General features: G+C 41.8%; 1 protein-coding gene across 4 annotated transcripts; it reads right to left on the bottom strand.

Moving 5' to 3' along the window:
* Positions 1-7,472: 7,472 nt before the first annotated feature.
* CCR6 (C-C motif chemokine receptor 6) lies at positions 7,473-20,635 on the bottom strand. Of its 4 annotated transcripts, none has more exons than XM_037392839.1 (4): positions 20,557-20,635; positions 17,162-17,268; positions 10,106-10,182; positions 7,473-9,263 (listed from the first exon to the last, which is right to left on the bottom strand). In XM_037392839.1, the coding sequence occupies exons 3-4, from the start codon at positions 10,112-10,114 to the stop codon at positions 8,178-8,180; spliced, it is 1,095 nt and encodes a 364-aa protein (XP_037248736.1). In that variant the 5' UTR covers positions 10,115-10,182; positions 17,162-17,268; positions 20,557-20,635; the 3' UTR covers positions 7,473-8,177. The 4 variants fall into 4 exon arrangements, with proteins under 4 accessions (XP_037248736.1, XP_037248735.1, XP_037248734.1 ...); XM_037392838.1 differs by lacking the exons at positions 17,162-17,268; positions 20,557-20,635 and adding exons at positions 12,598-12,824; positions 13,747-13,893; XM_037392837.1 differs by lacking the exons at positions 17,162-17,268; positions 20,557-20,635 and adding an exon at positions 13,747-13,893.
* Positions 20,636-22,374: the final 1,739 nt, after the last annotated feature.

Here is a 22,374-nt window from a genome sequence, read left to right as displayed (position 1 = left end):
GTCTTAAGTCTAAGATAAGACACTATCTTAAAAATGATCTGACTTACTAAGAAAAATCTGGTGCACAGTTAACAAAGACAGATGGTGTTTTCCATATTACATAGTCTTCCAAATAGAAGATAGCTAAGCAACCTGCTTATTTCCATCAGTAGAGTCATAGAACAGATGGTTAAGTTTGACCATTGAGACTTCTGGACATCATCTAGTCCAGCACCCTCCTCAAAGAAGGGTAAATGTGTACCATAATGTATGTTATCTATTGATATGTCTAGGTCATTCACAGTTTTCATCTGTAAACGTATCAAATAGATGCCTTTATAATAAATAATACAGTGCGATTTTTCAAAGATCTGTTTGCTTGTGCAGCCGAGGATTTCTTATTTTATGTCTATGTTCTTCTCTCCTTGTTGCGTTAGCTCTAATAAAACAGCATTTTAAATGATACTTTACAGAGTCTGAATGCCTTTCTTACAGGGATCATAACAAACCAGCACTTCCTGGTGCGAAACAATAATGCACTGTTACAACTAAGTTTTGCAAATCCAACAAAAATTACTCATCTAGCTTTGAGTGTTTCATAAGCAAAGCCAGCAAAAATACGTGTTGAAATTGCACAATAAGCACACAGCCTAGCCCTCATAATTATTGAGACCCCAATGAGGCATAACTGCACCTGATTCTGCACAGGAGTACCTGTTGTCCCTTCAGACATAATCCCACTCGCCAGTGATTGTTTCATGGTAAAGTAAAAGCTCGCCATTATAAACTTAGTAAGATCAGATAAAAAATACTTAAAGATTGAAAGGAAGAAACCTATTTTTGGAGAAAAGGAGGTTCTTCACTTCCTCCTTCACTGACAAGAAGCAGCAACCACCCCCTCAGAAGGTGCACTGGGGGAGAGAACAGGCAACAAGCTCACACAGTTCCAGTTTAGCCACAGACCTTAGGTTTGAGGAAAGCAACAAGGGAAAGCTTAAAATGGACATATGTAATTCATTACATAGTTAAAACATACAATCATTATATTATAAGGCTAAATTAAGTGATTAAAAGCATGTCTTCGGGCCTTATATCTATAGAGATTTAAGAGATAGAAAGTCAGTTCAGGATAATCTCAGCATGAATATTTTAAATGTTGTTCAAGTTGAAATAAGCAAGTGTTCTAGATACTACCTCACACAAAAATCAAGTGAGTAGAATTAGCTATCACTGAGGTTTTCTGTCCAATATTTTGCAACTTTAGCAAGAATTCTATGCAAGTTAACATGTTTCTGTAGTGTTGTGTCATTACCACAAAACAATAATTTGTATACTTATGGAAATAAAGGCAAAAACCAGAAAAAAGTGAAAAGGAACAAAGTGAAAAGGAGTAAAACCAATAAAACCATCTTAAAACCATTACTTCTATGGATTTCATCAATAATGTATTTTAAAGTTAAGTTACAGAACAACATGTATTTATAGAAAACTTGAGAAAGAAGAAAACTGTTGAGAGCAATAGTGGTTAGAAATACTTTGTAATGAATCCAGCCACATGCAGCCTAAGGTAAGAACAAGAGAGGTTAATGAAGACAAAACAGAAAATGTTTCCTGCATTGATCAACCTATTAAAAAAAATCTTAGGTTTATGACAGTCCCAGAGCACCTAATACTTTCATTAGCAAACACTGTGTTCATGTCAAATTAACTACAATGTAAAAGGTACACCAGGTTCTTCAATCTGTTTTAACTTTTTGCGTTCCTGCTGATACTGTCCTTTATTACTAGCAGTTGCTTCTGAAGTGTAAAATCAACATATATATACACTGGTCTAAAAACACCATAAACTAAAAAAAGCCTCTGAAAACAGCATTATTTTTATTACTGTTGTTATGAGTGGAATCTGTTTTAACTCTCAATCAGAAAAATAAATACAAAGGTGTCTACATTTTTCTATTAAAATTCTAGAGACAGATTATAACATATCGTAATCCACCAACAATACATTAATAAGACTATTTTAACTTTCATAAATAGGTTTCTCTTAGAAATCAAACCATGCATCATAAATACACATCATTCACACATTTTAACAGTCCATTTTCTATACCTTTTTCTCTTCTGTATTTTTGTAATTGAATACAGAACCTAGAAATTGTTTTTTTTTAAAAGCATACTTGATACTAGCAAAAAACAATAACAAATTACGTTGACTAGAGGCAAAACTTGATCTGATACCTACCAGAAATTCATAGGTTAAAAACTGAATACTAATAAAAGACGAGCAGAGAAAATCAAGGACAGCAGGCAGAGTTCCACTTGTATCTACTTTAATGGCTCCATACCTTTGTAAAAGCTTTTCAGAAACGGGACCAGAAATCACAATAAAACCATAGCTGGATGATCCTTTGCAGGCTAAGAAACAAACAAAAAAATAATCACCAGCTTTCTGGTCATTAGGTAGCTTTTTTCCTTTATAATTCATAACCACTAGATAGGACTAAGCACAAATCCTTCACAAATAAAACTAACATGTTTTGTACTGAAGTATCAGGGCTGTCTATGCCCGACGTCAATCAAGATGACAGATATTTTCTATTTTGAAGAGAAGCTCTTACTTTGATGTCCAGCCATTGTTTTTTTCCTGAAGGAGCTGAGTGTTCCCTACTTCCCCAGCCCCCAGTGAATCACAAGTTTATAAATGTTTCAGTTACTACAGATTAAATATATTTTATTAAGTTAATTTGTATTAACTAAAAAAAATGTCTAGGAATGACAAAGCTATACTAAAACTGAGTTAGAGCTTTAAAATGTTTTGATAGAAGGGTGTTACAGCACAAACTAGTAGGCTGCAATAAGGCTTTTACCGTCGGTCAGATTCTACTGTCCTGCTGTTTGTACTCTTCAGGCCAGTCCCTCTGCTTCTTCTAGGTCTCTCTTCATTCAGTACTTCTCTTCCAGGGCTATTTAACTACTTAGCAGGAACCGGCCAGAGCTGCACATTATCCACATCAGCCAACCCACCACCCCTGAAGCCAGCCCACAGCTGTATATTATCAATGCTAATTAACCCAGCTTCATTCCTCTACAGACGGGTATTAATTCAACTGGTTTAGCTCAGCTTTTATAGGTACAGATCAAATTGAGAATGCAGTAATTCAATGTGTATTTCTAATAAAAAGGCAATGAAAATAAATGGAAGATGGTGTTTTCATTAAAAATATGAATGGTGGATCAGGATACACAGTTGGGTTACATAATACTATCAATCTAAAGAAAACTGTCTATAGATATCAGCTAGAACACTGTACAGCAACAGGCTTTTCAGCCTGTAGGAAAAGGGATCCCGACCTGGTGGGTAAGAACTTTCACCATCAAATTAAGTTTTTAATGAGCATGTTTTGTGCTCTTGACTAAATAATAACCAGACACTTGTCAACTTAGGTTGGATAATGGAGTTCATTCAACCAAAAATGGAGAATTTGTTTTAAGGAACTTCTCATAAAAGGAACTTGACTATGCTCAAAGCTGCCCACAGAAACAATTCCTTGGTTAGCGATCACGTCACTACCACCAGGTCTAATCTTATTCACCCACAATAGAAGAAATGCCATTGAATTCCCTCTTCAGCCTGCAGGACCTGCAACTACACTGCCCAGAACAGAATTAAGAGCTAAATTAAGGCTGAAACATGTTTTTTTTTGTTTTTGGAGCTGTACTTTACATAGGCTGCTTCAAAGAGGGTATGAGCTCCTAATCCATAGGTGGCGGCAGGAGGTGGTGCCTCCTACCACAGGAGGTGGTAGGAGGGAATAGTCTGATTGCTCAGCGGCAGCAACATAAAAAAACAGATTATGAGCCTCTTTCAGTGGTTTCGTAAAATCATTTCCTTGGCTTTTATTATATTATCTGAAAACTAACCAGAAATGTCAGAACAGTTTAGATGTTTCCTGAGACAAACTGTTCTGACATTTTTAAAATGTTATCATTTGCACTTAATCTAAAACTATTTTTTCCAAATCTGAAAAAGTTCTGAAAGCTTCAAGTACCATCTTCTTGCTGCTTTTGTAGCAACGACACACACACAATTTCACAGTTCTCGTCAGCAAGATTGCCCTACAAAGATCTAAAGTAGAGTTTGGTCTAAATAATAAAATCCAAGTTATACCTGTTATGTACTTAATCATTATCATTATCATTATCAATAACCTTCCATCACAAAAATGTTCCTCTCTAGACTGGTTTTTTGTGTTTCTCTTCAGTTTTCACTCATCATCTCCAACTGTTACTTATTTTTTATATAGTTTTCATTTTCTTTCTTCTGCCTTTCCTTGCTAGTAGCAAGCCCAAAATTATTTTGGTCTCCTGTGCTCACTGTGACTCTTTTGCAGGTTCACCAGCTCATAGTAATTATTATTATAAGAAAATTAATACATAAACAGAAAAGATAGCACATGAAATTTAAAGGGAAGCAAGTTGCCACTTTTTATGGGGAGCTAAATAATAAATTAGGTCCATTTTCCAGATGATATGTGTCAGAAAACAGGATTAGCTTTAGGCTGTCTGCACTGAGATATTATGCCTTTATTTAGCACCATGTACTGATGACCCACCTTCTTCTGAACTGCTTGAATGCAAAGGGTCAAGCAGGGCCACCATGGAGCCATCAAAAGCAGAATGGAACCCACTAACAAGCAGAGACCTTGTACGTGCAGCCAGTACCACAACGCAGTCCCCAGGTGGAGGAAGAAGATATGCATTGTCTTCTCGAAGCTTATAGCCACATCTTCTGTGTGTGCAACACAACACAGCGCAGCATGTATCTTTCTTTCTTTAAATGTGGTAGGAAATGAGGACTTATATAAAAATAAGACTATTTTCTTCAAAACAGCAGATGGGATACATGCAACAAAAAAAGAAAATTTCACTACATATTTGCTATGCAGTGTACTGCACAGCTACCACAACATGAAAATAATAATAAAAAGCAGCATCTATAGCAAGCTCTGAAAACTTACTTCATAAGCAGTGAAAGTAACACCCAAGTTCCTATATATGTGTGCTCTTTTCATGTCCTAAACTCCCAACACCAACCCCAGCTCACCTGCCAGTTCTGGTGACATGGTCACCGAAGGAAAACAGAATATCTGGGGGCCCGTCAGCAACATCCACTGGCCAACCCGCCACTGTGGCCACCCCATCCACTGCTGCACATTGAGCAGTGGGGCTCCCCTCTGCTGTTTTCGCTCTGAACTGGTCTTGCTCTTTTACCTTACGGTATATTTCACAAAAAATGGTAAGAAGGTATTGAATGTCAATTACATTTGTAGCCACCCATACTTCCATTCTGTAGCTGCCCTCAAAATTGGAGTAAGAAAGCCAGCACGCCGTGGGTTGGAGCTGAGGCTCTGCCTGCTCAGCAGCCCCTTGAGAGCCCGTCCTGTCCTTCACCCCATTTCTCCAGAGACAGGGCCATCATTTGCACTGGCTGTACCTCAAGCAGGATTTTTAGTGAGGCCTCGACGTTGACAAAACTCATAGCTGAAGCACCGTGTTCCCCTTCCCTTAGCAACACTCCTCACCCGTGGGAATCAGGGAACAGCTGGGTATGTTTTCTGCTTTTCAACATCATTTCCAGTGAGCATTTTGCCTTCCCACGAGACAGCAGCCGGCAGGCTGTGTTGCCTCCCGCATGAGGCAGGTGTCCCACCACCATCATTCCCAAATCTCTAGGGTCCTTCACAGCTGCCAGGGACTGGTGACCCATGAGGCAGCCTCTCTCCCTGGGGAAGGTCCCAGCCTGCGGGACAGAGCTTTGCTATCTTCCCCCTGCTCCCTCACCCCAAGGGAGGATGCCCTTTCTGCCAGGAACGCCTCCATGAAGGCTGTGGTGCACTCGCCCTGCCCCAGGGCCCTCCCTCTCTGCCCAGGGTCTGTCAGTGAGCCCCCTCCGGTGGGATGGTGACAGTGACAGGGGCAGGGACTGCCCCTCGGCCACCGTCTCACCCCTCAACCCCAGCCCGGCAGCCATCAGGGCAGTGCTTGAGGTGTTCAGTGGCTGAAGGCCAGTGCAGGCACGGCAGCAGGACCGGTGGGAGGGTGGGGGTGTCTTTTGAGCCTTGCGGGGCTCTGCCCAAGAGCCGCCATAGCACCCAGTGAGCTCCAGTCATGGACATGTCGCCCTACGGCACACCTCACACAGCCTCTGAGGGAGAGATGCTACATTGTTCAGGTGTGGGAGATTTTGCACTGAATAAGAGAATGTCTCAAGGCAATACATGTAGCAAGAAACTCTTAGATCTGAGGGGATTTTTTCCTTTTCAGTTTCATTTTTTATTTGCCAAATCCTCTTCCAGAAAATCATCAGTGCTATATACAGCAAATGCATGCATCTGCACTTACATAATTTTGTATCAGATTCTTGCCTAAGTTGCTATTCAGTCATGATAAATATATGCAATCCTTATCACACCTGGCGCTGATATTTAAAAACCTCACACTGCACTGTAAACAAGGCTGGACTGCACCTGCCAAGGCAGCACTAGTTTCGTGTCATGCCATATCAATGCCCTTCCTCAAGGGATCTTCAGCTCCACCACTGTCGTTCTTGACCTTTTGCGTTGCCACTGAATGACATGGTTAGTGATCCCAGCTCTGCTGTCTCTTCAGCCATGAACTTTAAAAAAACCAAAACCACCAAGGTAAAGAGCAAGCTGCAGATTGCATTAATTGACACAGCCGTAGGAGTGTAATGTCCCACACAACAACAAATGCAGACACCATCATGGCTTACACTCGCATTGCAGCGGAACTCCAGAGGGCTGGTAGGTACTTCAGCAGACGACAAACGATGGTGCTCTTCCTCCCTCATCCATCCTGCCCCTCTGCCCTCCAGCTCCTGCTCCTGTCTACTTTGCCATCCCATCATGACTGCTACAGTGTGGTGAAGCTCACTCAATGAGTAGAAGATCCACTGAGGATTTGCTGAAAAGTCACAGCTGGGTAAAACTAATGGCATTTATTATAAATATTTCTATATTCATAGTGAGCCAAATGCTGACTCACTAAAAATTCTGTCTGAATTAAGCCAGATTATGGTCTCATTTTTAGATATAGCCCTTAATAATTTCTGAAGCAAATAAAGCAAATTTTATATATGCAGATTTGTGCTAGAAAATCCTTTCCTAAGGAAACTTTGCTAATGGCTGCTAAATACCAAGAAATGCATCATGTTTTGTCACCAATCAAGTTCCAACAAGAAGTGTTGGAATAACTGCGGTTCTGTACAGTTTGTTGCCTTTTTAAAAGCGGAGTGTGAAGAGATTTCAGCTAGAAAGAAACAACTTTTCGCAGAGATATTCACCAGCTTATCAGCTTTGATGGATTCCAGCATCTGAATCCTGTGCCAATGAAGAGAAGCATCTCTCAAGCAAAAAAAAAAAAGTTCTCTGTTCAGAAGATAATTTCAGTAGATATTTCAGTGTTCTCTTTGATTAATAATTTTCTTTTTTTCTAATTTTCTGTTTAGTAGACCTGTCACTGTTGGCTTTGATGAGCCTCATCCCTGGTGTAAGCAACTCCTGATGAGCAGGTGGAGTGTAGAACTGGGCAAAGACTCACGAGACCTAACCCCTAAGCCCAGCTCTGTCAGCAGCCTTAACCCTGTTTCTTCATTTCTCTGTTTGCTTTCCTTGATGTGCTTTGCTCAAAATGCCATCTCTTTAGGTCAGTATTGTCACAGTGTGACCTTTCTGTAACAGAAGCACAGTGGAAACCTACACTTAAATAGGATTTCCAGTAGCAGTAATTAACAGAAATAACATAAATGTAAACAGAATGAGCCTGGATATAACTTGATTAATTTATGTAGTACTTTAGGGATATTTCAGTGATGTAGGACAGATGAGATGCCATTTTCCCTAGAAAACAAGGAGGGTTCCTCTGTAAACTTCACTTTCCTGATAATTCTAAGAAAGTGCACTTTAGAAGAGCATGAATGTTGAGAGAGGTAAATAAGATTTCAGTTTTCCACAGTACAGTGTTACTCTTTTATCTTATTTCTTTTCCTGAAAGAAGTTGTAGATAGTTGGAGCTCCCTTAGAGTTACAGAGAAGCCCAAATGACTTGTCACAGGCACAGTGACACTGGTTTAGGTTGCTCAGTGGGAAGAGTCCTTCAGTAATACAGTTCAAATTGTATTACATAGTAAATGAAGATCCATTGTCAGTCAGAATTTCACTAGTCTGTCTTGAATGACAAATATCAGAGTTTGTCTTTGAACAACGTTTATGGTATATTTTGTCTCTCATGCACCATAGGTCCTTCATTATCTTCATGAAATAACTTCTGAACTTCACTCCAATAAACGCATAGAGCACAGGGTTCATGCAACAGTGTAAAAATGCTATGGCTTCAGTGGTGTATTTTGCATAGGCCATTATCTTGTCACTGTCACAAGATTTGTCTATCTTGCCCATATTTACAGCTGTCAAAAGAAGAACAATGTTATAAGGTACCTGGCAAACTAGGAAAACAGCTACAATTAAAATGATCACACGGATTGCTTTGGTTTTTTTTGAATTCTGAGCTTGTTGTAAGGATCTGACAATGAATGTATAGCAAAAAATCATGAATATGAAAGGTATAAAAAATCCAAATCCAACTTGTAGACACAGCAGCAGTGATTTCAGCATCGTGCTTTCAGACATTCTGTCAAATCTTTGATCACAAATCTGTTTGGTTTCATTGACGGAGAAGCTGTAACTTTCACTGTATAGAAAAGAAGAACTAGAGATTAAAATTGATGATGCCCACACAACCAAACAAATGAGTTTACTATATGCGAGTGTTCTTGCCCTGAGTTTAAATGATTTTGTTGCTTGTACGATAGCGATGTACCGGTCCACGCTGATAAAGGCCAAAAGCAGCATGCCACAGCTGAAGTTGATTGCATAGATACCTCTTGTCATTTTGCAAATGAAATCACCAAAAATCCATTTGTCAGCAGCATAATTCACTGCCCACAGTGGGAGAGTGAGAACAAACAGTATGTCTGCTATGGCCATGTTCAAGAGGTACACATCCGTCATGGACTTGGTTCTTTCATATAAAGCAAAGGTCATCACTACAAAGATGTTACCAACTAGGCCGATGATACAAATTAATGAATATGCAACTGGCAAAAATGCTTTTGTGAAGTTCCGGACTTCCAACTTAGAACAAGGCTGTGTGATTAAAGAAGCATAGTCTGAATAATATTGATAATCTGTGGTGCGAGGCTCTGTCTGTAAAAAAGAAGATCATCAGTTAACACATAGGTGCTCTAATTTCTATATAGTAGAAAGATGATAGATAACAAAGTCATACATTTGGAAATCTTTCAAAAAAATCAGTATACAAGTATTATATGGCTTGCTGACTTGAAATGGAAATGACATTTCCCTTATGATAACTGTAATACTTCTGTTCAGTCCTTTCCATGTCTCAGCTTCAAGTCTGTATCAAACTCATCTCAAGACAGACCACACACACTACGTGTTTTACACTGTTTCCACTGACCACACACACCACAATTACAAATGCATTTAACACTGCGGAGGAGACTTGTGAGAACTAACTAGGGAACTTCATAAAATGTTAATTAAGTTATGAACACGGAGATAATCTTTTTGGATGGCCCAAAGGTCTCCATCTTCAAATACATTATGCAGAAAGGATTAGTCTGTCCTCACAGAAGACTCTACAGTATAAAAGTCTGGATTTGAAGTAGGGGGTCTAGGCTTCCTTTAACATCAAGGGAGAGGAACAGGGCTTTCTAGCTGATACTAACTTAGCTTGGCTAAATTAAGCCCAAAAAATGATTAATTCTCTCCACTCAGCTAGACAGACAATCCAGGATGGGTAGCCTCAGACAGTTACCTGCTCCACAAACACCAAACCTGTAGTTATATTTGGTGAGTGCAAACCCAATAAACAGTGTGCTTCGACAGTGAACTCTGCTGTCAGAACCCCCCCCTTCAGCTAATCACTCCTGAGATTAGGGCATTTGGACCAGCAGCCGCAAAGAGCTGGGACTTCCAGATTCATTGCTTTATTGATGTGCTAACATAGTTTATTAAGTACTTACAAAACTCATTTTGGCAGTACACTTCTCAGAAAGAAAAATATGTGAAGAATAACTTCAAAATGCCTTCCCAAGAGTTTCTGAAAAGAAAATAAAGTGGATTGGGAAACCAGCACAAGAAATGTGAACAAATAGAAAAAACACAATTGGAAATAAAACATTTATTCAAAGAATCTCTTCACTTCAACTATATCAACATTACACAGGGGCATCTCAACAAATCACACATCTCTGCAAGCGCAATGCAGTTGGGGAAAGTGGATGGTTTGTATCAGTACCATTAAAAGCACAATCTTACATATGGAATGTTTATTCATACAGCTAATAAAAATATATGACAATAAGTGGCTTTTACTTCACAAATTACACCACAAGAAATGAAAGTAAATTAAGTTTTACTTTCAGAAATCCTGTATGACAATGGCAATCAGTGTATTGAGGTAAATACGAAGCAAATAGACAGCACTACCTCAGTACACTCCATAACAGTAATCACAGAATGGCCAGGGTCAGAAGGGGCCTCTGGAGATCATCCAGTCCAACCCCCTGCTAATGCAGGTTCACCTAGAGCAGGTTGCACAGAATTGTGTCCAGGCAGGTTTTGAATGTCTACAGAGAAGGAGACTCCACAGCCTCTCTGGGCAGCAGATGGAACTTCTTATGTTGCAGTTTGTGCCCGTTGCCCCTTGTCCTGTCGCTGGGTACCACTGAAAAGAGCCTGGCCCCATCCTCTTGACACTCACCCTTAAGATACTTCTGGACATTGGTAAGATCCCCTCTCAGTCTCCTCTCGTCCAGGCTGAACAGGCCCAACTCTCTCAGCCTTTCCTCATAAGGGAGATGCTCCAGTCCCCTGATCATCTTCACAGCCCTCCACTGGACCCTCCCAATAGTTCCCTGTCTCTCTCCCTTGAACTGGGAAGTCCAGAACTGGACACAGCACTCCAGATGGGGCCTCACCAGGGCAGAGTGGAGGGGGATGATCACCTCCCTCGACCTGCTGGCCACACTATTCCTAATGCAGCCCAGGATCCCATTGGCCTTCTTGGCCCCCAGGGCACACTGCTGGCTCATGGGCAACTTCCTGTGCACCAGAACTCCCAGGTCATTCTCAGCAGAGCTGCCTTCCAGCAGGTCAGCCCCAGCCTGTACTGGTGTGTGGGCTTGTTCCTCCCCAGCTGCAGGACCCTACACTTGCCTTTCCTGAACTTCATTAGGTTCCTCTCTGCCCAACTCTCCAGCCTGCCCAGGTCTCACTGAATGGCAGCGCAGCCTCCTGGTGTAGTTTTGTATCACCAACAAACTCTGTCCCCTCATCCAGGTCATTGATCAGTAAGCTGAACAGGACTGGACCCAGTAGTGACCCCTGGGGAACACCACTAGCTACAGGCCTCCAGCCAGGCTCTGCGCCACTGATCAACCCTCTGAGCTCTGCCATTCAGCCAGCTCTCAATCCAGCTCACTGTCCACTCATCTACCCCACACCTCCAAAGCTCACCTACAAGGATGTTACGGGAGGCAGTGTCAAAAGCCTCTCAGAGGTCAAGGTAGACAACATCAACTGCTCTCCCCTCATCAACCCATCCACTCATTCCATCATAGAAGGCTATCGGGTTGGTCAGGTGTGATTTCACCTTGGTGAATCCATGTTGATTATACCTGATAACCTTCTTTTCCTCCACATGCTTTGAGATGATGTTCAGGATGAGCTGTTCCATCACCTTTCCAGAGGTGGAGGTGAGGCTGACCAGCCTGTAGTTTCCTGGGTCTTCCTTCTTACCCTTTTTGAAGACTAGAGGGACACTGGCTTTCCTCCAGTCCTCAGGCGCCTCTCCTGTTCCCCATGACCTTTCAAAGATGATGAAGAATGGCTTGGCAATAACATTTGCCAGCTCCCTCAGCACTTGGGAGTGCATCGCATTGGAGCCCATGGATTTGTGGGTGTCAGGTTTGCTTAAGTGACCTCCAACATGATCCTCCTTGACCAAGGGGAAGTTTTCATTTCTTCAGACTTCCTCTCTTGCCTCCAGAGTCTGGGAAACCTGAGGGCCAGCCTTGGCAGTAAAGACTGAAGCAAAGATGGCATTCAGTAACTCCACCTTCTCTGTGTCCTTTGTCACCATGGCACCCACCTCATTCAGCAGCAGGCCGCATTTTCCCTAGCTATCCTTTTCCTACTGATGTACTTGAGGAAGCCTTTCTTGTTGCCCTTGCCAGATTTAATTCCAAATGGACTTTAGCTTTGCTGGTCACCTCCCTGCATGTTCTGACCACACCCCATATTCCTCCCAAGTGGCCTGTCCCTTTTTCCACATCCCATAAACTTCCTTCTTCGGTTTGAGGTTTGCCAGAAGCTCCTTACTTGTCCATGCAGGCCTCCTGTCCCCTTTGCTCAATATCTTACTCATAGGGATGCACCTATCTTGAGCTTGGAGGAAGAGATGCTTGAATGTTAGCCAGGTCTCTTGGACACCTGTACCTTCTAGATCCTTGACCCATGGGATTCCTGCAAGGAGGTCCTTGATGAGGCCTCCTGTAGCTGAAGTTAGCTCTCCTGTAGTCCAGGTCTGCCGTCCTACTTTGTTGCCCTGCTTCCTCCACACAGGAACCTGAACTCCACCATCTCATGGTCACTGCAGCCAAGACTGCCCCCAACCAGTCCTTCTTTGTTTGTGAGTACAAGGTCCAGGAGTGCACCTTGTCTCGTTAGCTTGTCCACCACCTGCATTGAAAAAATTATCATCAATGCTCTGCAGGAGCCTCCTGGACTGTGTGTGCCTAGCTATGTTGTCTTTGCAGCAGATATGGGGGTGATTGAAGTCCCCCATGAGAACCAGGGCCTGTGACAGTGGGGCTAGCTCCAACTGTCTGTAAAAGGCCTTATTGGCTTCCTCTTCCTGATCAGGTGGCCTGTAGCAAACACCCACAACAGCATCCCCTGTGTTGGCCTGTCTCTGAATCTTTATGCATAAGCTCTTGACTTGTTCTGCATCCACCCCACGGGAGAGCTCGATACATCCCAGTTGCTCCCTCACATAAAGAGCAGCCCCACCACCTTGCCTTGCTGGCCCGTCTTTCCTAAAAAGTACATAGCCACTTGCATCCCCAGAGCTTTGTATTCAAGCTTCCTTGATTCTGCCCAGGTTCCGGCTTATGGTGTCATTTGTGCCCAGGTGAAAGAGTGGCAGTGCATGGCAGTCTGCGCTCTTGACAAGCTGCGGCACCCTCTCGGCACCATCTCGGACCTCGGCTCCCGGGGGGCAGCAAACCTGACGTGGCTGCATGGGCGCCTCAGCACCCTGTGACACAGGCACCCACTGCGCCCACCCCACGTTTCTTTTTGCAGTAACCACGGTGCTGCTGGGGCAGTATCTCCACGCAGACCTTGCTCGTGGGTGTCTGTAGCTGTTTGAGCTTCCCATCTGTTCCTGGTTGTGGTGCAGGAGGGTGGCCGCCGAAGTGGAGTCCTGCTTTTGCGGGTCACGCGGGTCCAAGGTGCCTCATTCTCTGTGGTGTCTGCTACAGGAGCACAGCTCTGAAACCACCTGTCTACCTCCGCCTGGGACCTCTGATACTGGCAGCCTTTTTCCTGCAACTCGGCCACCTGTTGTACCAGCCCGCACACACCTGAGCCAGGCACTTACCTTTTCCCCAGGAGAAGAGTCAGGGCGCTCACATTAGACCCACCACCTGTACCGTCTCCTTCCTCACCAGCTCCGGCTGGGTGGGCTTTAACTCCGAGCCGAGCGCCCACCACCCCGCCGGGACCTCGGGCCCTTCCCCGGGGTGCCGCCCCCGCCCCCCGCGATCCCCCGCCCCGGGACCGCCCGCGCGCTGCTTCCGGCTCCCGCGCGCTGGAAGCTCCCGCCGGCAGCGCCCCGCCCCCCGCCTCGCCTCTGCCTGGCGGCGCTTTAATCTTTCCTGTGGCATTATTATTTTAATTTTTATTTTTTTACTCTGTATCTCAGCACTTTTCACTTCGCATCACTTGCCCTGTCGTATCGCACCCGTGAGGCGGGTGGAGAGCGCCGGGGTGCATGTGTTTAGTGCATGGGCCTGTGTGTTACAGGCTGAGAGAACAACTCAATTTATCGCTCTGATAACTACGTATTTTACAAATGGTAATTAATTAATTTGCACCACACCCTGGGGTGACAAGGTGTTACTACCTTTATTTTACAGAGAAGGAGCCTGGGCTCTGAGTCAATACAGTATGTGCCTGCTTGGGTGCCCCCCACCATCGCTTTTAAGCATATTTAGTGTTATAAAGAATTTCAGTTACATAAAGGAAAGCCATTGACTCTGGCTGCAGCCAGGCTCAGACTTCTGCAAATCAGACCACAGAGTCTAAAGTCACAGATAGATAAAATGGGGAACATGCCTCTGGATGCCACATGCACGAAGCTGGGCTTAAATGACTTGTTTAACCGTGCACAGGAACCCACAGGCAGGAGATTCGGTTCCTCGGCATTCCCTGGCATGAGCTCAGCCCTCCTCTCCGTTAGCCGCTCCGCAGGAATAGCACATCCCAGCACTGCGGTGACTGCAGGGACTGGGTGACATGAAGTCCCATGTTTGCAAAGGCTGTGAATGGCAACTTTAGACTTTAGGTCTAGATAAACAAATCCCCCCTGCTCTGGAATTGCCTGAATTCTGAAAGAGAGAGACAGACAGATAACCTGTAAAAGTGGGGCAGATGTGGTCCAGACATAACTGGGAAACTGAGGGAGGGAAAGGACTGAACATTCTCCAAAAGCATAATGAGGGTGAGACTCTCTCTGACTCATGGCAGAGGGCTGCAGATGGGTAAAGACCCACACTATATGATGTTGCTTAAGCGTGACAGCTTCTCTGGCTTTCCTGCCCTTTAAATAAATCTTTAACCAGCTCTCCAGCTTCCTCTGCTGGCTTTTCAAAGCTGATTTTTAGCAGCTGTAGGAATTTGACAGCCTGAAAGCAGTTGAACACCTTCAGAAGAAAGCTTTAAACCATTTAAAGTGCCTCTCAGAAGTGCAAAGATATATAAGGCAAGCAGGTAAGCTGTACAGTTCAGCTGGGGCTGTGGTCCCCAGCCCATCTTTGAGCAACTCTAGTCTCCATCTGCTGCTTTACCCTCCCCTGATAACATCCAGTCAGACACTCATGGCCTTCCTTGGTGTTCCAGTTACCCTTTGCTCTTGGCTGCAACTGCGGTAACTCTTCAGTTACACAGCACTGAAAGGCTACCTGTCTAAGGTACTATTCCAGAAACTGTTATTTTATTGTTGCAAGAAAAATACCTTTCTAGGTATCTGTCAGTCAGATCTTTCTAGGACATACATGGCTAAAATACACAGAAAGACCCTGACAGCATATATTCTTTGTAAAATATTCACTCTTCACTCCATTTAGCCAAAGCCACTCCCAAACATTAGTGTAACGTGTATGTCATGGTTTAGCCCCAGCTGGCAACTAAGTACCATGCAGCCGCTCGTTCACTGCCCCCCCACCCCGAGCAGGATGGGGAGGGGAATTAGGAATAAGGTAAAACCCAAGGATTGAGATAAGAACAATTTAATAATTGAAATAATAATAACAACAACAACAATTGTAATGAAAAGGAGCGAGAAGGGGAGAGGAATAAAATCCAAAAGGAAGGGAAAAAAAACCCTAACCAAGTATGCACGATACAGTTGCTCACCACCCGCTGACCGATGCCTAGCCAGCCCCCAAGCAGAGGCCCTGGCCAACATCCCCCAGTTTATATACTCATCATGATGTTCTATGGGATGGAACACCCCTTTGGCCAGTTCAGGTCAGCTGTCCTGGCTGGGTCCCCTCCCAATTTCCCGTGCCCCTCCAGCCCTCTCGCTGGCAGGGACCAAGAAACTGAAAGGTCCTTGGCTTAGTATAAACATTATTTATCAACAACTAAAAACATCAGTGTGCTCACTGTTCTCACACGAAACCCAAAACATGGCACTGCACCAGCTACTAGGAAGAAAATTTGCTCTGTCCCAGCTGAAACCAGGACAGTGTAGAAGGAACAAGACAGGGTGGGGGCATTTAGAAGAAAGGGAGCACAGGTGTTTCCTACAGCCTGCAAGGAGGGCTAAGAAATGAGATCTCTTCAGATTAGCCCTAGAAGAAGGGCTCCCTAGTTCTCAAACTAGCTCAGCAGAAAGCCTGTAGGGAACCACAACTGTTCATCATGGAAGAACTGCATACCCTCCCTATACGCTACAGGAATTCACAAAGGCACTGCCAGTCACAACTCTATTCAGAAAAGGACTTCCATTGTCCAGCAAAAGCTTCCTGAGGATGGCTGGTACGAAAGTAGTCAAGAAAGACTCAGACTGAAACCAGAATTGCAGAGATCAGATTGAGGACCTCATTTAAATCTCTTGAGCTGATTTCCTTTTCTGGCTTTGAAACAGTATTCACCAAAGTTATTAAGAAGATGCACCAGCTGCAGAGGAAGTTGAATCACAACTCCTATAAACACAATTTTCTTTTCAATGTAAATCTTTTTAAGAGTCTTTCAGTAGGCACCTTTATAATTTATAACTTGCGTATTTATGGCTTTAATTAACATTAAGGTATTAGTTAATTATAGAAAATATATTTCCATATATATAAGGGGGCAGGTGTGTGTTCTAACATTGTTTATATATTACATATAGGCACATGTCTGTGCATGTACACACAAGCTTATGTTCTGAATATTAAATATATAAGCCTTGCATTTTTATGCTTGCTATTTTTTCACTTCATCCACATTATCATATTTCTTCTCACTATGAAAGCAATATGTGTGTACTCAAAAGTAAGATTAAACTACAAACTTGAATACAAAATAATGATTTCAATTATACAAGCAAAGTATAATGGATAAAGAAATAACTCAGGAAGAAGATAGATTTCTATAAAGAAAAAAAATTCTCAGTACTTGGAAGGAACTGATAGGTATTTTTAAAGTATTCTCCACCATTGTAACTACACTCCTACTAACGAGCTCAGTTTAATACATTCATCACACATACTTACATTATAGATTGCCTATTTTATTTTAGTACTTACCAGATTTGCAAATTCTCTGAAGAGCAGGTGAAAGAGGATGTGTGATTCTGTTACATTCTTTTGTGGCTGCCTTAAGCACATTTACCAGCAGCCTCAACAGGAGTACACTTTAATGCAAAAACCAAGAAATAACAGCATCAGTTGAAGGTACAGGGCTCAATTGAAATAATCATCACTTCCTCCTGACAAGCAATAATAACAACCTGCTTTTTTATGCAAAGGAAAATATTTAACCTTATCTATGCTGGAAACATGCAAGCTGGAGGCAAATAATTTACTAATTAGGCTACCTATGTAATTATACTATTTTTTAACAATCAAGCTAGCATTAGAATCACAAAAAGTAGGATGGTAATTGTCACTGTGCTCAGAACACATTCTGAATTTTGGCCTATTTTTGCAAAGGGTGCACTTAACGTCATGCAGATAAGCAGTTTAATCATTAATCATTTAAATCAACAAGATCACTTAGAGTAGAACTGCAAAACTGAGACAAGTGTTCATTACTGAATTGAGTAATAGCTGTTTTCTGAAGAAAAAAATAATAATCTGATCTGTCTCAAGGCTGACATTATCCAAATATTTTGCCTGAACTGTGGACACAACACATGCACATGCCCAGGTAAAGAAGGAAAATGCAATTGTATTTGCCTGTTTGACACAAACATTTGCTGTTTGTGTGCACACTGTTCAGGTCTGTTGCTAAAGTCAGTTGGAACTAGACATGAAAATGTTTCATTTTGTGTTTTTTTAATTTTAAATGCTATAAATATTTCTTTTCCAAACCTTAATTTCTGACAACTTAGATGTTTGCATTAGCAGCAAAACCAAAAACTAGTAAAAAAACCCTTCAAACTTATTTATTTTAGAAATTATGTGTGTGAACATTCCATTGCAGCTTGTGTTCTCGTTACAGACACCAGATGGCATTAATATAGGCAGCCTTGTAAAGCATGATTAAATTAACAGAACGCTGTATCTAAAAGAAATGCCGTATGATAGGTGTCATGCTTGTCTTTTTCAGAACTGAGTGTATCACAATATTAGGGGCTCCCTAGCAGCCTAAGTATGGTGCTGCTTTCTGCTAACTGTACCCAGTGAATGAAACAAAAAAAGCTGGATAGTGCCAAAATGTGACTAGTAGATTTAAAGTAATGGTACGTAATCATTTAAACAGGCACTTTCACATTCTTGATAGATGATTTTCATAGGATCCAAGATCTTGACTTCAGCTATGACAAAATCCCAACATATTTGCATGGAACAACACAGAAATACTTTAAAATCCTGAAATATGAGTCTGGTTTTTTTCTTATGTGTTTCTGCATATGTGGACGCAGTGCATGCATGATTTCATTGTTGCTGCTGAAAAGCAGTCTTCACTGTTTGATGCATGCAAAGCAAAAAAAAAAGTATGAAATCTATCTGGATTGTGACTACAATAACTTCCATGAGCTCACTCTAAGATTTATTTGGCTTCCTTATTACCGTTTGGACTAAACTGTTCCCTGTCATCACAGATCTGGGGAAGGTTATGATTAAATCCATAAAGTAGTTGAGCATTGGAAATATGGTTTGGTAAAGTCCAGTTACATGGAGGAAAGAAGATGTGTGAGTTTCAGGGCAGAGAAGAAAAAGGTAAAGACAGAAGGCCAACAGAAGCAATTGTAGCAGACGACTAATATTATCTCCATTTTAAGTTTCTATTAATAAATCAAAATAGCAGCTGCAGTTAGAGGACCAAGGGTGAAGTAATGGTCAAAAGACAGATTCCTGAAAGTTGCAAAGATATCAAAGAACAAGTCATGAGGCAGATGTTCTTTTCTCCAGTTGTCTGCCTTTGGCTATCTTCAGAAGCAGGACATGGCACTGAATGGACTTTTGGTCTGTGGGACAGTTCTTGTATTCTTAGCAGCCACCAAGCTCTGCAATGTATCTTAACTGTCTGAAGCAGTCCAGATTCAGTGACTTGCCACAGTTGCTGAAGAACACCTATGTTTTAATTGGCCTATGCTGATGAGCAAGGAGAGCTGAGCTGTTGATCAATGTAAGAGGGCAGCACAGAGGCAGGGGCGTGAGTGGGGAGGGTGCATGAGCAATGATGTCGTGGAAGGTGCTAAACAATTGCACTGTTTTATGGTTTTCTACATTTAGATGTTTGGCAAGGTGCCCAGATCTTGTGAATCTTTCCAGACATCCTTAACCACAATAGTGAAGTTCTTTTCACTGTATTATTTATTTCATAATTCATAACAATTTCCATCATTAAAACTTCACACATTTTCAGGTCACCTTTTTAACCTCTGCTAAGAGGGGCTTTTACTTTTTTAAACTGCATTTTTGTACTCTTTTGCTAACTTGCTGTTACTTGCATGTCAAAATGTAGTGAAGGAAACCATCCAATTAACTTGATTTGGGCTTCAGATGAGGCTCATAAGGTATTTTCTGGACCTTCATGGAAAGAAAATACAAGCTTAATTTTTAAATCCTTTTTAGTCCCTCAGGTGCTGTAAGGAACACTACATTTACTCTTGATAAGCTGAGGTGCATATACTTTTTGTATTGACAATGCTATGACAGCCTAGATCCTGTTTTCAAAGAACTCACTTTCTATCTAAATGCTGCCTGAAGCAAACCACAGATTCCTGCTCGCAGAGTCTGACATTTTGAAACATGGGCTCAAATCTTGTGAAAAACAGCAAATTCAGAGTAGAAGCACATTCTATGTCAGTAAAGGAAATTGCTGATATTTCATTTTGGTCCATTTCCTTGTGGGCCTTTTAAGTGCTTCTTTCTCATAACTCTGGGACTGAAGAGATGAATCTGCATCTTGCAGACTACAAACTTCATTACACAAACCCAGATCATGGCAGTCACGTAAGCAGCAAATAAAGAGTAACAGAAGTAGAAATTCCCTCTGTATTACAAACATGTATGAGACTTCAGATCACTAACCTGGCCCGTGATGATTGCAGTACATACTCAAACAAGCACTTCTGCTACTAGCAACAGCTTCTAGCATCCCTCTCAGACAACAGCCTATTTTTGGAATACTAAAATATTCTAATATATTTTAATATTAATATTTTACAATACTAAAATACTGCTGTGAAGCAGCTGAATATTATCAATACAATTTCATGGAATGGGAGTCATTAAAAGATAAATCAGAATTTTTAGGGTTAATTAAAAAATAGATCAGAATTTTAGCTTATCCATTACAAAAACTATTGCTCATCTCGTTCAGTATTTAGCTGTTTCCTAATTTAAATGTATCTCGTGCTTTTAGTCTGCAATATATTCAATATTCACCATGAGAACAGTCTTTCAGAAGGTGAAGAACTCACCATGTAGGTGAATGCCAAAATTAATACAAGTTAACCAGTCCAACTTACCTTCTTAGCACGTTTTCTTTTGACCCAGTTACAAAGCCCAGACAGCCTTCCTTGCAGACACTTTGTGCTTCACCCTCGCACTGTGGCAAGTGGAAAGGGTTTTTTTCCTTTTTAGCTATTTGAAAATCTGCATGTTATGCAAATGAAGCTCCCACATACAGTTAGTTTTTGTTTGTGTGTTAGAGCTCTGAAAGGAAATCTACTCTCGTTTAGCTAATATGGTTATTGTGGTTTCTCAAGTCTTACCACATGTTAGTTTTCTGCCACCACTAATTAAGGAAAGAAAATATTGAAAGATAAGGAAAACAAAACCACCACCTGAATTATTCCAGAATCCACATGTTTCTTCTGGAATGACTAGGGATGTTGGGATTTTTTCATTCTCAAAGAAAGGCAGCACACACACCCACACACACCCCACCCCACTGTTCCATCCTACTTTAATGTTCATTCAGCTAAATTTGGATCAGCCTAATCTGATGCAAAAATCTAGCCATCAGCTGAGGTTCTGGTCTCTCTTATTCTTTCGGGCTACAAAATGTAAACTATACATTTACATTCAGGTTGTTTATATTACCTATTTAATTTTTTTAACACTACCATCTTATATTATCAATATATTTTTTCTCATTAATTCTTCCAAACTTTCCTTCTTTTACTTGCATCTGGCTTCTCACTCCCTGTCAAACATGCTTTTTCTGGTTTTGGTATTTCTGTATTTAGTTTTTTGTTCTCCCTATTTCTTCCTCTTTCTTTGTTCAGCTTTTCTAGATTTCTCTTATTTCCATCTCTTGTTGTCTTCATAATTTCTCTCCCGCATTAAAATTTGTAGCACAACTCACTTCCTTCCCCTTTGATCTTTTTTTGTTCCTATTTTCAGCCTCCCTCCCACATGATTCCACCTACCCCCCTCGTGCCAGGTGCAGCCCTCCTCACACATTATGAGGTGTGAGGGTCTGAAATAGCATGAAACCAGCACTGACATTGCATTGACTGGCATCCATCATTACTTGATAATTACTTGATCACCTCTGTCAAACCAGTTAGAGAATACAGAGCCCTCTTAAAGGCCTTCTACAGGGCTGTTGCCATGGGAGAAGATAGGGTTTAGGAGATTTAATGGGTAGCAGTTGTCAGTAGAGCACTTGGGAAGGAGAGGGACTGTATAATCAATGTTTAGGTCTTGCCCCTAGCCTGGGACATATGATTGCATTTGTAAAACCTCCCAATCCATCAGTTTTCTTCCACCAATGCTTTTGCTATTTAATTTGAAAGCAGTGGGAAACCAAAAAATTGAAGGGAAACAGTCTGCTGGTCATGTGAAAATGGTAAAGATTCAAAGGTAATTTCTTCTTAGACTGAACGTGGAATTTTTGAAGGAGGAGCACAGTCATATTCAGAGCACTCCTCTGCTTCACTGCAGCATCACTTCTTAGAACCAGCACAGTTCCGAGCTGGCCTGGCTTCCAGAAAGAAGCATAGTGAGCAGTAAGTGTATCCTCCCATTGATAATCACTGGCTTCAGGAAAGCTGGTTTAAAATACTTTATTTTTTTTGAGAAAACGTTAATGAAAACAAGAGTTTTAAACAAAAAGTTGACAGTTTTGATGGAAGTTTGTACAGCAAAAATGCCAGTTCAGAAAAAGCACCAAGATGAACAGGTGAGTTCTGATCCAGTTGTTTATGCTTTTATTCTGAGCTTACCAATCAGACTACATTTCCTTGCTTTGAATAAAATAGGCAATGAGTAACATCATTCCATGGCCTAGGGTCTCACAGAAGCCTAGGCAGGAAAAGTCTTGGAATTCATAAGGAACA

This window comes from Falco rusticolus, chromosome 6, assembly GCF_015220075.1.
Source record: "Falco rusticolus isolate bFalRus1 chromosome 6, bFalRus1.pri, whole genome shotgun sequence".
Classification (NCBI taxonomy): Eukaryota; Metazoa; Chordata; class Aves; order Falconiformes; family Falconidae; genus Falco; species Falco rusticolus.
The sequence above is the reverse complement of the archived record's forward strand: the minus strand, read 5'-3'. Positions and strand labels throughout refer to the sequence as shown.